The sequence below is a fragment of the Malania oleifera genome, chromosome 5 (assembly GCF_029873635.1).
Source record: "Malania oleifera isolate guangnan ecotype guangnan chromosome 5, ASM2987363v1, whole genome shotgun sequence".
NCBI classification, from domain to species: domain Eukaryota; kingdom Viridiplantae; phylum Streptophyta; class Magnoliopsida; order Santalales; family Ximeniaceae; genus Malania; species Malania oleifera.
Genome location: NC_080421.1, coordinates 59,557,413 through 59,574,990, shown reverse-complemented (window position 1 = coordinate 59,574,990; position 17,578 = coordinate 59,557,413). Strand labels below are relative to the sequence as shown.

The window sequence follows — 17,578 nt, the reverse complement described above, 5'->3', positions numbered from 1 at the left end:
TGGGATGCTCCATGTGTTTTGTTCCTTCGTGTTCGACAGCTTGCCCCTTTTTTATTGATGCAAAATAAAACACAAAAAAACAAAACCAAAAAAAAAAAAAAGCAAAATCATACTTCCATAGTGAGAGGAGGATCTTCTTTTATATTTATAAGTTTGTTTGTTTGCCGACTAGGGCCTGAAGTGGCATAAACATTTCCATCTTAGGGAAGTAACATAACAATCCTGAGAAAGCCAAAAATTTGTAACCTTTTTTTTGTAATTCTCACAAATAATATCAATGGTGGGTTTTTATTTCAACTAGGTTGATGTTACTGAAAAAATAAAAAATAAAAAATAAAAAAATAAAAATAACAAACAAACAAAATATCTAGATGGGAACTCCAAACTTTAGCATAACCTATGTAAAACAAGTAGAACAGTATCTTATGGTTGCATCTCAGCTAGATGATACCTTACCCATGACTCAGCGGATTTGTATCCAAAATACAGATGCATGTATCATCTTCATACAGCTGCAATAATCAAATTCAGTTAAAATGCAGGGAAAAAAAAAACTAACATAAAAATTAAAAATTAAAAAGAAAAGCCCATCATTTGAGATCTCACTAATATTTAAAGGCAGGTCTTTCACATTCTACTCCAAGGATCAACCTTAAAGCAAAATTTTAAAAAACATATTCTAAATTTTCTACATTTTTAGAGTCATGATTTTTAAAATTTTGGCCAAGACTCATGGCTATCTGTCCATGTGTGTTTATCTATAAGTTTTGACTTCAAGAACTCTTTCAACTTCAACAAGGAAAATTAAATCCATGACCAAGATTTATCATTTCTATTCCTTAGTCAAAACAGTTAAGGACTTGTTTAGTTATGAAAAATAAATTTCATTTTCCATTTCCAATTCAAAATACAAAATGTCACCTTGTTTTTCAATTTTCCAACATTTTTTTCAAAACTGGAAGTTCAACATGAAAATTGCTTTCCACAACTAAATATACCACTTAAGACTTTACCAAAAAAAGAGTCGCCAATAATTACTCATGTTGTTTGCCATAAAGCCTTAGGTGGTCTATTTAGATAATTGCTCATGTTGCTTGTCATGAAACTTTGATATCATAAGAGAGCAAGAGACAGTGAAGTGATGAATAAAAAATAAATAAATAAAAAGAGGAAACAAGGCACATGGTGTCAATTAGAACTTCAAGCAACAAAGACACTTCGCTTGCTTTCTGTTTGTCAGTTTTCACAATAACTAGAATCCAAATTTTATGATTTTCAATGGCAACTTGTTGCAAAGGTATTTTAATATGCTAAATTGACATTTATGGAATAAATAAATTAGTCACTATAATACTTCTAATTAAATTAAATTAAAATGACCATGTGAACTTAAAAAATCTATAAATTTTATAAAAATATGAAAAAAAAAATTACAAGTCATTCAAAAATTCATTTTTTGCATTTTTCAATTGTCATGTGCCCTGAGATTCTTCTAAGGGCACTAAAAAAGTGAGTTTCAAAACATAGTAGCTACAATAAAATAATTATAATTAATTATATCTTTTTATTATTAATTTTTATTTGATTCAAGGACAAAAAAGGAAAGCAAGTTCAATTAGGCTTCTAACTTTTGTTATTGCTTTGGAAATATTAACCAAATTGCTAGTTTTACAAATTTTAGGGTTTGTTTAGTATCATTTCTATTTTCTATTTTCGATTTTGTGTAGTGAAGAAACAAATTATGACAACACGCTTGTTTACGTTGCCAATTTTCTCTTTTTGTTATCAGTTTTCATTTGGTTTTCAGTTGCTTTGGCAACTTATTGCTAATACTTTTATATTTAGAATTAACTTTTGTGAATTAACATTTCATACCCCATAGCCAAGCGTCTTCGCGTCTCTCGGCATGTTCAGTTTTGGGAACACAGAATGTTCGCTAGTATCTCTCCATTTTCTTCCAAATGTCCCTCATACTCCCCCATTTTCACTGATCCTGCCATCGATCCCTCTCCCGCTTTCTCTTCTAATGCAGGTCATGCCAACTCATCAGGTGATCCCTCTGCGTCTGCCGCTCCCGCACCTGGACCGTCTGATGAACCTGCTGTCGTTTCCACTCCGCCCGAGTCCACTGATTTGGATGTTTGTCGTTCTAGTCGGGTAAGGGCACCTCCTACCTATCTTAGTGACTATCACTATTTTTCTACTCTTGACTCCCTTCACGAGCCTCGCAGTTATTGCGAAGCTTGTTGTGTCCCTATTTGGCAGCAAGCTATGTCTGAAGAACTTGACGCACTTCACAAAACCCATACTTGGGACCTAGTTGACCTGCGTCCTGGTAAAACTGTAGTAGGGAACAAATAGGTGTATAAACGAAAAACAAACTCCGATGGTTCTGAAGTACGACATAAAGCTCGTTTAGTGGCAAAGGGCTTTACTCAAAAATATGGCATTGATTATGAGGAGACATTTGCCCCTATTGCTCGTATTACCTCCGTTTGCTCCCTTTTGGCTGTTGCCTCTGCTCGGCGATGGCCTTTATTTCAGATGGATGTCAAGAATGCCTTCTTACATGGTGATTTGGCTGAGGAGGTATATATGCAGCCCCCTCCTGGGTATCCTCATTCTCTCGGTCAGGTCTGTTGTCTCCGCCGTGCTTTATATGGGCTTAAGCAAGCTCCTCGTGCTTGGTTTGCCAAGTTCAGCTCCACTGTTGCCTAGCTTGGGTTTGCTTCTAGCTCATATGACTCAGCCCTTTTTACCCGTCACACTGCTACTTTATGTTGACAATATGATCATTACCGGTGATGATACTTCTGGTATTCATGAGCTTAAGCAATTTCTGTGTCAGCAGTTTGAGATGAAAGACCTCGGTTCTCTTCGCTACTTCCTTGGCTTAGAAGTGTCCCCTACCTCTGATGGCTACTCCTTGACCCAAGCCAAATATGTCTCTGATCTTCTCACACGTGCTGCTCTCATCGATTGTAAGATAACTGATAGTCCACTGGAGCCCAACATCAAACTTCGTCCTGCTCATGGGGAGCTCCTTCTTGATGCCACTCGTTACCGACAGCTTGTTGGGAGCTTGATTTATCTCACTGTCACTAGACCAGACATTGCCTATGCGGTGCACCTTGTTAGCCAGCTTATGTTGGCTCCTCGTTCCGTTCACTATGCAGCTGTTCTTCACATCTTACGTTATGTGAAGGGCACTTTATTTCATGGCCTTTTTTTTTCCTCTCACTCATCCTTGACTTTACAAGTTTATTCAAATGCTGATTGGGCAGGGGACCCTACTGATCGTCGGTCTACCACTGGTTTTCTTTTTTTACTCGGTGACTCTCTTATCTCTTGGCGGAGCAAAAAGTAGACTGCTGTTGCTCGCTCTAGCACTGAGGCTAAGCATCGGGCCCTCGCTGATACTACTTCTGAGTTTCTTGGGCTTCGTTGGCTTCTCCAAGATATGGGAGTTCCTCAACCTTCGAGCACTCCGCTTTATTGTGACAATCATAGTGCTGTCCAGATCGCTCACAACGATGTCTTTCATGAACGCACCAATCATATCAAGATCGACTGTCATTTTGTGCGTCATCATCTTCAGGATGGGACACTTCGCCTCTTGTCAGTTCCTTCGGCTGATCAGTTGGCTGATATCTTCACGAAAGCTCATCCATCTAGTCATCATCGTATTTTAGTCTGCAAACTCCAGATGACATCTTTGATGCCACCTTGAGTTTGAGGGGGGATGTTAGCATATCTCTCTCATATATCTCCCCAAAATACCCTCGTATATCTCCCTAAAATACTCTTGTAGTCTACCTCCTTCCCCTATAAAAGGATGGCCTTGTACAGTTTTTTGTGTACAAAAAGATTAATAAAGTTTGTATTAATCTTAACAAAAGTTCTAATTTGATTAATTTCATAATTAACCAAACAAGTTGCTGATTTTTTATTTTTAGTTTCAAGTTTTCACTTTCATAATTTATTACATTGATACCAAATAGGCCCTTAGGGATCGTTTGGAACCATTTATGTAGAAGTGTTTTTCAAAAAATGTTCTGAATTTAATAAGTGCTGATAATAAGTGTTGAATTAGAGAAGTGCTAAAAGTTATAAGTTAGTGTTTGGTTGTGTTTAAAATTAGTGGTATTTGAATGCTTACTTTTAGTATACTAATATTTTTTTAATTAAAAATTTCATTAATAATTATTTTAATATTTTAAAATTAAAATTTAAATATTTTCTATTAAAAATAATACAAGATTAATATTTTTAATTAATAATATTATTAATTAAATTTTAATTTGAATATATTTAATATTAATTTAAACTAATAAATAATTCTTGTTCAATCTCAAATTGAATTATAATAACTAATATTAATGTATTTTTCAATATATTTTAAATATAAATATTAATATTTTTAAAACCAAACCTACCCCCCCCACCCCCCCCTTTTTCCCCCCTTAAATGTGTGAACTTAAACAGGAGCACAAACACAAATACAACAACGTGAAACATAATGGGTAAAAAGCACAAATAGTAAGACTAAAACCCAGGATCTCCCGGAACACCCTTGATACCATGACAGATCACCAGTTGACCTAAAAGATCTAAGACCATCCAAATTGACATCAATACCAACTCAATCCGTGTTTGGCAGTGCCAAACTCGTACCATGACAATACACGAATACCACCCCAACCACATTCATTGAGTTTAGCAAGTTACACGCATCATACCAAACATCTATTTCTTCCATTGATTGGCTCAGAATTGAAACTCTGAATCATAAATTTTTTCATCATATATGAAACCCCGAAAGGCCAAAATTCAATCCAACCGCACCAAACACAAAAAATTTACTTTATTTCCCTATCCCCAAACTTATGAACGGCCAAATAGATGCTAAAAGAAGAATTGGCGATTTGACGTAAAGCAAAATACCTTCAAAGCGGGAGACTCCCCTTGAACAATATCGCAAAAAACACAATCGCTCACTCGACTCTGCTTCTCGGAGCCAAACAATAGACGGCCCCTATTGTTGGCACCAGCAACACAATTGAAAGTTGAGACAAGCACGAACGGGCAGTGAGAAGTCGGGCGAAGATGGGCACAGAGAATAGCGACCCTTCTTTGCGCCTCCATCAGTGTGCCGCCATGTTTGAATGCTTTCTCCAAATGTAAGACGAAGACGAAGAAGAAGAAGAGGAGAACGAAGGTTGCTGGCGTGGTGGTGGTAGTGGTAGTGGTGATATGAGGTTGCTGTGGGTCGGGCAGTGGCTGTCGTGATTTGAAAACCTTTTGCTCTATCTATAAGAGAAAAAAAAGAGAGAGAGAGAAAAATACAATAGGACAGGATAATGTTAGTGATATTAACTCTCACGACGAAGCCGACTTAGGTAAAACCGAAAAGTCAGTTTTTTACATGCATGCAATGCAACAAAGTAAACTTATTAAGATGAGCTTCGTGAAAATTTGAATATTATTACTTCATTCTTTGCTTTTTTTTTTTTTCTCATTAATTTCTCTATAAAAAAGATAAATCTTTTATTGCTAAATTAGGAAAAATGCGTCAAATCACACAACAATAGTTTGAAGATATTATTGTAATGGATGCTCTACCCATATTTGAAAATATACTTTTAGCTTTTGTAATAATTTTCGTAAAGTAAATACTAACTATCCAAAAGATAGTTTTACAATGCATGCATGCAACAGACGAACCTAACATTAACCCGACTTTCAAAAATATGTTTTGATAACTCTTCTATTCTACATTACAGAGAAATTCATTCTCGTCATAATGGAACAATGTCTTACCTGGGCAATCAAAGCTACCTTAGTAAGGCAGCGAAATTCTTTGTTGATTGCACAAAGATTCAAAGGTAATTACTTCATTCTTCTTTACCTTTCTCATTAGTTTCCCTATGAAAAAAAATATGATATTTTATTCCTAAATTATAAAAGATATGTCAAATCACACAACCATAATTAGAAGATATTATTGTAATGGATGTTTTTTTCCCATATTCAGGAATTAATTTTTAACTTACCCAAATATCTTTTGCAAAGTCACTTGTAAAATTTGTGCAAGTTATTAGGATTTTTAGAAAGTCAATTTATAAAAACCAAATGGACTACTCATAATTTTCTATAACTAAAGATTCAATTCATGCAAACTTCATGTTAATTTCTATGAATAATTGAGAGAACCGTTGCATGCAAATTTTAATTGACCTTTCATTGACTTTGTGTTAAAAATTTCACCCCATCCCCTGAGAAATATATACATAATAGTGTATAATGATAATTAAAGGGGGGTCATCTTTTTTATGCAAAGGTTCACATCAATTAACCAAATTTCAAAAGTTGGTTTATATTCCGTATGAAATTTTATATGCAAGACTTATATATGGAGAAAAAACTAGTCATGATCAATAAACATAATTGTAGGAGTTTTTTAGGAGTGATCACTCATAATCTTAGAAGCATTGGGGTAAAACTGAACCTTGTTGTAAGAGTTTGCTTGTTAAGTTTACAAATTCTTTATACCATGCGGTTGAAGATCCATCTACTTCCTAATTATATGATTGGTAAGTATTTGCTGGGATTGAGAAAAAATGAATGAGAAGTCAATTTTTTCAAAGCAAATTCGTAATAACTATTATTGTAGAGACCATGGAAATTTAAATAATGAAAAATAAAATAAAAGAGGATTTTTAGTTTGGTATAGACCAAAACGTCGACGGTTTAAGGAAAATCGTCGATGGTTTTGTCTGGCAGTGTTGAATTAAAGGAGTCCTGCGAGCTTCATTTTATTAAACAAAACATAAATCTCCCTCTCTCTCTCTCTCTCTCTCTCTCTCTCTCTCTCTCTCTCTCTCTCTCTCTCTCTCTCTCTCTCTAAAACCCTACAGCACCCTCTCCCTTCTCTCTTCATTAGCCCGAATTGACGATCAGAAGCTACCACAGGATTCTAGGAGCGATCCTTAGCGATTTAATTGGAGAGAAATTGTGTTTTGAAGTTCCTGAGCACCACTCCAAAGTTGAGGTAAGGGTGTTAAATGTTGGTATTTTATAGATTAAATGAAGTATATGGGTTTAAAGATATTTTAATGAGTATAATTCTGAGATTTAGTTGTTTGAACTGGGGAAAATATGAATTTCAGGGTTTTGAATTCTGAACGCTGTGGGCATGGATTTAGGGATTTTAGCAGGCCTCTCAGTAAGCTGGTAAAGAGAATAAATTATAAGAGGTATTTTTGGAAATTAATTGTTGAGTATGAATATGAAAATGGGAATATGATATTTTTCCTGTGGTGTGAATATGAAAATAGGAATATGATATCTTTCCTGTGGTTAAATGCTATGAATATCAGATAAAAATTGTGTGGCAAAAGTAATATGATATAACAGATATACTGGGAATGTAATTGAAACTGGGATATGTGATTTGCACTAAGAATAATAAGATTAATATATATATATATATATATATATATGTATGCATATTGAAATGTTTTATGTAGAAATGAAGATAGGGGAAACTCAGTTATATTTTATGTACTTATTTGTGATGATATAAGATTTTTATATGGAAACAATGAAAAGTGGAATACAGAATTGTTTTATAGAGAAACGATGAATTGTGATATACCATTGTGTATTTTACTGGGAAATGATGGAATATGAACGATGAAATGTGACATACCAATGTGTATTTTACTTGGAAATGATGGAATATGACACATAGAAATGTTTTCTATGATGAATGAGGAAATATGAAATATGGATATGTTTTATTGAGAAATGATGATGTATGTGAAATGCACAGATGTGTTTTATACAGAAATGCTGAATTGAGATATATACAGACATGAAATGGAATGTATACAGAAATGATGAAAATAATACTGATATGTTGAGATATACAGAAGTAATGAAATGTGAATATGAAAATGTGAAAATGAGAACCCTGATGGACCATAGTTGTACAGAGAACACGGTATCGTTGCTAGCATGGTGATAGTGCAACCACACATCTGGTGCAAAGTTTGGCGAGACAGTCAAATGGGCCTGTGAAGGGTTGTGTTGCCCCCCCAAGGTCCAGACCAAGGTTGGGTAGGTCATTCGTACTACAAACACGTTCCCCTTTGATCTAACCAAGCAGGCCAATCACGGTTAGGACCAGCTTTTGGGCCGCACAACCCAGTCATGAGGGTGAAACATGACGATGTGAATATCGTCAAGGCAGCCACAAGTTACAGACACGTAGTGGATTCTATACTGGCGGAAACTCATGAGCTAGATTATGGTTACTCATTACAGACACGATAATGAAGAGCCATGGGTTACAGACACGTTGTGATATATACTGGAGGATACCCATATGCTAGAATGTGAAAATGAATATGAGAAATGAAAGAGTATGAATTTCAAGATGAGATATGAAAGTATATAAATATGATTTGAGAAATGAAAGTATATGTATATGATTATGAGAGATGATAGCTTATGATTATGAGTATGAGAAATGATATCAAAGCTTATGAAACTATGTTTTATATCTATATGATTATGAGTACATATCTATATATTTTCTCAAATGATATAATCATTTTAATGAGTGTATAAAGATATAACTAAACTCATATTGTCATACACTATGAATAATTTATTGCGTCTTACAGAGAGGTGTCTCACCCATAAATTTGAACATTTCAGGTAATCAAGACTGTCTAGTAGAGAGAGCTCCGAGATAGAGGGGAGCTGGTACCCTAGTAGTCTGGGTAAGTGTTTTGTCCTAGGGATGTATGATTCCCTAGAGTATGTTATGGATTTTTTGGGATGTGTATGGATGTATAAAACTCTAGTTATTTGTATTTGAAATGATATGTAAATGTTGACTTCCGTTGTTAGGTATATTTGTATATGATAGACTGGTTACCTGGTACCCCACTTTGGGTCGGGTTATCTTGAAATATGGTATCAGAGTTGGTTGACAGGTAATGATGACTATTATTATTTATTGGAAAAAAATGGTAGAAAATCAGGGCATTACAGTTTGGTATCAGAACCCAACATTGCATCTTTATTAACTTTTTGAGTCTGATTTCTGTTTTCATGCTGATAAAGCACCAGTATCTTATGTGTGTTTAAGTATGCAAACTAGTTTAAATTTCAGCACATATAAGATAAAGGAATTTGGAAGCTAGAAGAAAAACCAAGATCATATGTATCTGGCGCATTCCATGAATGAGCAAAGTAGAAAAAGAAGATTGTTTAAATTGTAAATGCATCTTTATCTTGTTTTTGTCTATAATATAATGCATGGAATGCATTATGTGGATGACAAGCTCAAACAACCATGGACTAACACTAGGGACTAGCACTTTTCACATAAACTTTTTTCTTAAATTAACTAATTGGTTTGGGTCAAAGATTAGGGCTAAAACAAAGTTTACAAAAACTTTAGTCGACCGATGCCAGATTTTTTAGCTTAAATCAAAAGCTTCAACCACAGGGAACCAGACAAGGACCATAGCTAACCTCAGAGGCAAAATGGGAATTTCATTTGTCTCAGTCGACCGAACCCAGCTATGCATATTTAGCTCAGTTGACCGAACCATTCATAGGTCAACAGTTTGACCAATGTTCAGCCGACCGAACGATTTTGAACGTATCTTCCACAATCGACCGAACTGACCCGTGTCTGACACCCAACTGTTTAGCCGATCGAACCTCTAGTTCATTTATGATTGAGAAGACCAAACCATACGAATAGCAAACCGAACTTAAAATATAGTCGACCAAACCTTGAACACTTTCAAAACCTTTTTAATTCAATCGACTATATCTGCAGTTCAAAAGTACCTCGGTCGACCGAACATGGCAATTGGGTCGACCGAACTTAAAATATAGTCGACTAAAACTCTCGGGTTGCCATATTTTTTAACCATAGTAACTGAGGTTAACTAAGGATTAATTTGCATTAAACATAATTAAACAATTTCTAAAATACCCTATATGTCCCCAACGGTTAGATTTTTGCCCTACTCTATATATACCCCCTCATTTGTCATAATTAAAGGTAGATTAGCATATAGATTAGAAAATTTTCTCTGAAAACTTTATTAAGCTAAATCTTTCATACTCCTGCCCTCTTTACAAGTGTATTGCCAAAAACTCTTTCTTATACTCATTTGATCATGTATCTTTAGAAAGAGCATATTTTCCTCACCTTCTTCATTTGCATATTGATTGCATTTTGAAGCTAGGTTGAGTGTTATTCTTTTGTGAGAATATTTCATGCTACTCAAAAGGTTATCTCTCTCCCATACTTGCATTTGTTGTGTATTAATTTTTGAAGAGTACTTTAAAGTTTTTCCCATTGTATTTTATTTATAAATATTAGATTGGAAAAAACTCTTCATTGGCTTAAGAACTTGCATCCTTATTACAAGTTTCATCAGCTTTCTTTGCGTTTTGATAAAATCATTTTTAGCAAGCTTAAACCCTAATATCCATTGTGCTTGATACGTGAAAAATATTTTTGAGATATTTGTTTAGGGTTCTAGAGATGCTTTGAACACTCATATTGCAAATACATTATCTTGAAATCAAAGGTCTCACTCTCACATATATATTTGACACACATATTGTTGAGAGTTAACACATTGGTTAATGAAATCTCACTTGAGTTTAATATCTTATCATTCGTGAGTGCATTAATTACATTGTGCGTATAGTGGTACATATCTTCTTGTATTAGAAGCATTTCTTTGTACACAATATTTGAATATCTATTATATTCCCGATGTGCGGTCGAAAGAGGAAGACTTGCCCTGTGAAAAGTCTCGAATTGGTTCAAACTAGGTTAGGAGAACTAGGTGCACCATCCTGTTAAGGTGTTGTATTAGGTGCCGCTCCACCCTTAAGCGAGCCATAGTGGAATCCTCTTTCTTGTGAACTTGAGGCGAGGACGTCGGCAGTATTGGCCGAACATCGATAACATATCTGGTGCAGCTTTTATTTTTTCACACTTTCAATTTTAGCACATGTATATTTTATGTTTGATTTATTATATGCAATACATGTGTTTGGTTGTTTTAATATTTGATTTGGTTTGTGATTTTATAAAAAGACCCTAGGCTTGTGTAATATTGTTTATGGAATTTGAATTGACCTAAGGGAAAAGTTTTAAATACCCAATTCACCTCTCCTCTCGGGAATGCACCAATTCCAACAATTGGTATCAAAGTCTCGTGGCATTGACTTAATTGTTTTTGCTAAAGATCGAGATGGCTCACATTGGTGTATCCCCATTCGGAGAGGGATAGTCACCTACTAGTCCTCCATTGTTTTTTGGTGTTAACTACACCAACTAGAAAATTCGAATGAGCATTTTTATAAAATCTATGGATTGGACGGCCTAGCAGGTGATTGATAAAGGAATTTGTATGTTAATAGAAAATGATAATATTTTAATGCATGCAAATTCACATGCCATGGAACTGTGCTTTAGATACTAATATTCTTCATGAGATTATGACATGTACAAATGCGAGGGAGATCTAGGTTGAGTTCGAAAAGAAGTATGGAGAGACCCAAGAAAACGAGACCACCACTTTAGAAATGTCAAGCTCAAATGAACTAGAAGTGGTAAATCATAGGGTGATTCCATTAACAGAATTTGGGGTATATGAATCCAACTTTATATCTATTGATGATTCTTGTGCTAGTTTTTGTAGTATATCATGTGATGAATCATCTGATGCCTCATGTGGAAATTCTATTAAACCTAGTAATTATACTAAGAATGATGCATGCAATGATTCATATGATAATGATTGTAATAATTCCTGTGTTGAATCATGTGCTAATTTGATAAATGAAAGCATGCCATTTTACGAAGAACTGGAAAAGGACTTACTTAAAATGCATAAGCTTCTATTTTGGATGTCTAAGCAAAACAAAGTCATAAAGAAAGAAAATAGAAAAGAAAAAGATCATAAAGATATTGAAAATTATCTACTTAGAGGAGGAAATAGATGATTATTCAAGAACTATATTCAGGACTAAAAATAAAAATAATAATCAAAATAAACCCTTTGGAATCAAAAAGAAAATTCTTTTCAAAAAGGGTTCAGGCCTAATTCATAAATCCCATATTCATTCATCTACCTCTTTTGATAAAAATATAAAAAAAATAAGCAAAACCCTTCACGCATATAAAAAATTTGCTTATTTTGTAAAATGATGTGGCACATTCAATTCACTTATCTATCTAGAAGTGTCAAAGGCTTAGATAAAGAAATGATGTGGGTTGTCATGATGGCAAATCTTGTAGAACCAAAGGAAGATCGAATCTCTATATGAATTAAATAAATATTTTTAAATTCTTCCTTAGTTCTTGGGGTTTGGGTTAGTGGTGACTAAAAGGCTTACGAAGTGGTTCGGGCTTAAAATGTAAAAACTCAGTACACGCATCCACTTCCAAATGGACACGAAATCTTTTCTAGGTGAATAATTCTTAATGCTTAATCAATATTTAAATAGGGATATCTTAAGTTAAGCACATTTTGTCCATCACACAAGTTTGCGGTTTAGGGGATCCATCTTTCACTATATATCATTTAATCTTAAACTCACTTGATTGTCATAAAAGCCTTGATCAAAATTCAGTCATCACTCCAGGTTTAAGCACTAATGATCATAAATGCCTATTATACAAGTGCAATTTAAAAGGCATCCTCCTCATAATCAAAATTAGAGGCATCCACTAAGAGAATCAAGCTCCTCATCAAAGTAAATCAAAATATTCCCTGAGCTTAAAATATAGAAATACTCTATTTTAGTTCACCATCCCATCCATAGGACTCTTTACCAAACCACGATCATATCCATTCAATCTTGGGCCTCATACATTTGGAAATTCATAAGAAAACAGGCAGACATAGGCTTATCATCTTAACGAATATTCATTGTGACTTTTTGACCCGATAAGCCTAATGCAATCAAAGCCAAGTTCGAGTCATTGAAAATCTTAAAGAACTCTTGGCTAAGAATTTGAAGAATTGAAAAGCCATAAGATAGTAATTGTGCACAACTCAGGAGGAGCACTTATCTTTCATGACTATATAAATTAAAATGCTCTCATTTTTATATGTGCATATATCATTTATGCCTAAATGTTCATGTGAATATTGCAATGAATTTATAACTATTCTCTGTGGTTTATTGAAAATGTAATGCTTAATGGATAGTTTATATTTTTGAATGAAATGTTGATTGTACTACTGGTTTGCATGCTTGTAATTGAATGCCTCCTGCATGGCGGATGCAATGGATGTGAATTGCATGTTGATAGTAGATTATAGGTTGTTGTATGCTTTTGTGAACTATTTTGTTGAAAACAATCATTTTTCAAGTACAGGTTTTATGGGAAAATGTCCAATTTAAAGACATCATGTTGCCGAAATTTCATTAAAATTTTCCCAAATAAAACCATGTACAAAGATGATTATGATAAAATGAAAGTTAAAATATTTTTGAAATGATGAGTGAAAATCAATTGAATAATTAAATTTCATCTTCACATAATCATCGAACTAATTATGGGAGCTAAGCTCTATTCCTATAAAAAGATCATGGAGGACTTACATGCATCACTTTGCCTTTTTGAATATTGAGGCTCTTCTGAAATCCCTGAACATTATATCCTGCTCTTAAAGCTTTATGATTTGATATAAAATGTTCTTGGGTCATGAACTCTATTGCATACCTTAATATACATTTTCTTATGCATCTATGGTCTATAGGGAGACTATACTGGGAAGATGATAAAGACAGCATCAATCCATACTCAGTATAGTTGTGCTTTTGGAAAAAGGCTTATACTGCTTGGCATACTTAATGGAATTAACCTTTATCAAGTATAAGCAATTCCTTGTATCTAAGCATGGATGCAAATTGAAATGGGAAGCATCTAAAACTAAACTCTCATCATGATATGCTCTTCAAGACCTTTTACTTAGATCTGTTGAGAATTCACTGTGGCATGTGCTTAATCATGATGATTTTGTTGAATATATTGAATGAAAAGATATTGCTTTGCCACATGATCTTTGTATTTGCCATATGATCCTATTTTAATCTTCTAATATCTTGCGGATCAATGTCGTTGCTCTTTCTAGTTATATTATGGATTGCTCTTACATGTCAAATCAGAAAGACATGGCTTGCTTAAGCATTGAATTAATTTTTTTTTGCAAGCATCTGCCCCCCCCCCCCCAGTACTTCTTGATGACATGAGAAGGGGGATATATATTTGTATACATACATATATATATATATAATTTTATTGGTAAGAAATTTTACATGTGATATATTTTGTTTCTTGCTTGTGTGCTAAATTGTTATGAACAGTTTTTTAAATCAAAAAAAGGGAGTTATATTTTCAAAATCTTATATCAAAATGGGGGAATGCCATTTTAAGCTAAGATTTTTTTAATGATCCAATATTTTTTCTTAGCTTAACCCTTTTGCTGATGCCAAAAGGGGGAGAGGGAGAGCAAAATGACAAAACTTCTTAGCTATATATTGCATGCCACATATATATGCTTTATTGTCAAAACTAAATACATATTATTTGAGATGTCTTCTTTTGTGAATATGCTTAGTCTATATTGTTTATTTTCAAGTTTTGCATATTCTTGGGGGAGCCTTTTTCAAGCATAACTCATTTTGCTCCTCGGTGTTTGCCATCATCAAAAAGTTGACTTTTTGAGTCCAATTTCTGTTTTGATGCTGACAAAGCACCAGTATCTTATGTGTATTTAAGTATGTGAACATGTCTTAATTTCAGCACATATAGGATCAAGGGATTTGGAATCTAGAAGAAAAACCAAGATCATATGTATCTAGCGCATTCTATGAACGAGCAAAGAAGAAAAAGAAGATTGTTTAAATTGTAAATGCATTTTTATTTTGTTTTGGTCTATAATATAATGCATGATGTGGATAATAAGCTCAGATAACCATAGACTGACGCTAGGGACCAGCACTTTTCACAAAAACTTTTTTCTTAAATTAATTAATTGGTTCGGGTCAAAGATTAGGGCTAAAACAAAGTTTACAAAAACTTTAGTCGACCGACGCCAGATTTTTTTGCTTAAATCAAAAGCTTCGACCGTAGGGAACTAAACAAGGACCATAGCTGACCTCAGGGGCAAAATGGGAATGTCACTTGTCTCGGTCGACCGAACCCAGCTGTGTATATTCAACTTAGTCGACCGAACCATTCAGGGGTCAATAGTTTGAACAATGTTCAACCGACCGAATGGTTTTGAACGTATCTTCCACAATCGACCGAACTGACTCGTGTCTGACACCCAACTATTCAGCCAACCGAACTTCTAGTTCATTTATGATTGAGTCAACCAAACCATATGAATAGCAAATTGAACTTAAAATATAGTCAACCAAACCTTAAACTCTTTCAAAATCTCCTTAATTTAGTCAACTATATATGTAGTTCAAAAGTACCTCGATCGACCGAACATGGCAATTGGGTCGACCGAACTTAAAATATAGTAGACCGAAACGCTCGGGTTGCCATATTTTTTAACCGCAGTAACTGAGGTTAACTAAGGATTAATTTGCATTAAACATAATTAAACAATTTTTAAAATACCCTATATGTCCCCAACGGTAAGATTTTTGCCCTACTCTAGATATACCCCCTCCTTTGTCATAATTAAAGGTAGATTAGCATATAGATTAGCAAGTTTTCTTTGAAAACTTTATTAAGCTAAATCTTTCATACTCCTACCCTCTTTACAAGTATATTGCCAAAAACTCTTTCTTATACTCATTTGATCATATATCTTTTGAAAGAGCATATTCTCCTCACCTTCTTCATTTGCATATTGATTGCATTTTGAAACTAGGTTGTGGGTTATTCTTTTGTGAGAATATTCCATACTACTCAAAAGGTTATCTCTCTCCCATACTTGCATTTGTTGTGTATTGAATTTTGGAGAGTAGCTTAAAGTTTTTCCCTTTGTATTTTATTCATAAATATTAGATTGGAAAAAACTCTTCATTGGCTTAAGAACTTGCATCCTTATTGAAAGTTTCATAAGCTTTCTTTGCGTTTTGATAAAATCATTTTTAGCTCTCGATATGTGGTCGGAAGAGGGAGACTTGCCCTGTGAAAAATCTCGAATTAGTTCAAACTAGGTTAGGAGAACTAGGTGCACCATTCTGTTAAGGTGTTGTATTAGGTGCCGCTCCACCCGCTAAGTGAGCCATAGTGGAATCCTCTTACTTGTGAGCTTGAGGCGGGGACGTAGGCAATTTTGGTCGAACCCTGATAACATATTTAGTGCAATTTTATTTTTCCGCACTTTCAATTTCAGCACACTTATGTTTTTTATTTGATTTATTATATGCAGTACATGTGTTTAATTGTTTAAATATTTGATTGGGTTATGATTATATAGAAAGACCCTAGGCTTGTGTAATGCTGTTTGTAGAATTTGAATTGACCTAGGAGTTGAAAGACACTCTAGGTTATATGAAACTTTAAATAACTTGAGGCGCGGTTCTGTTGTTACTGAAGGTACAGTGCAACCACACATGTGAATCAGTGTGGGTATCAAGATAGTCGGCTTGCAAGAGTGTGTGAGGCCACTGGTGAAATAATGGAACAAGTGGAGCAGTCGGACTATATATGTGATGCTTGACAATGCCTATATGGACAGGGCCCTGTCAGAGTTTATTAGTGCACAACCCATGCCACGGCGTAATTATGCATATTTATGAAGTTCCAAAGCTGGTCATTGTTTTGAATATTCATATACATGATTTAAAAACTAAAATAGGCAAAGTCACAGGGTTGAGTACCAAGTGGATGGATCGTATAGTGTATAGGCCTGTACTCTACCCTAACCTCGGGAATTCTCACTTGTAATGATGTAGAATTATGTTTATATATCTTCTATAGTATAGTATTGTGAATGTGATATTGTGCAATTATTTCTAATTAGAATAAACTCATGCAATCACGTGTCGATCTAATATCTTCCACCTTACTAAGAAGTGTCTCACCCTAATCTTTCAACCTTTGTTTCAGGTCCTACAGGACGTCGATCCTAGTCTTCTAGAGGGACTTTGGCGCGTAGAGTCTTGTACACCCGTTTGTCCCTGTTTAGGACGGGTTGTTTATGTATGTTATCAGATACAGGTATAACATTTGTGTAGTAACACTCTGGGTTCGTATCAAGGGTCGGGGTGTTATAGTTTGGTATCAGAGCCCTTAACCAGTCGGAAGTGTAATGTGATTTAGACTTCCTGGTTAGGGGTATACTCAGAGCTTAGGTTACTAGGTTCTGTAGATTAGAATATACTAGAGTATAGGAAGAGGATAAGACCTTGAGTTTTACTTATATTACCTGGAGACATAAATACATTGACCGAATTCTGTGTTTTTCTCGATCAATCGAAAGGTTCAAAAAGCAATGGCAATCTATTGACGATTTTGTTTCCAAGTAGAGGGGGCGGAATTTGAGTTAAA

The 17,578-nt window shown here is 34.5% G+C and overlaps 1 protein-coding gene across 1 annotated transcript in view; it reads right to left on the bottom strand.

Moving 5' to 3' along the window:
• Positions 1-5,346, bottom strand: part of LOC131155469 (adenylylsulfatase HINT3) — an 85,073-nt gene extending 79,727 nt beyond the window's left edge. The window contains exons 1-2 of the mRNA XM_058108635.1: positions 4,945-5,346; positions 457-512 (exon numbers count right to left, since the gene is read on the bottom strand). Of these exons, the coding sequence (XP_057964618.1) occupies positions 457-512; positions 4,945-5,145 (257 nt within the window). The 5' untranslated portion in view covers positions 5,146-5,346. The remainder of the gene's footprint in view (positions 1-456; positions 513-4,944) is intronic.
• Positions 5,347-17,578: the final 12,232 nt, after the last annotated feature.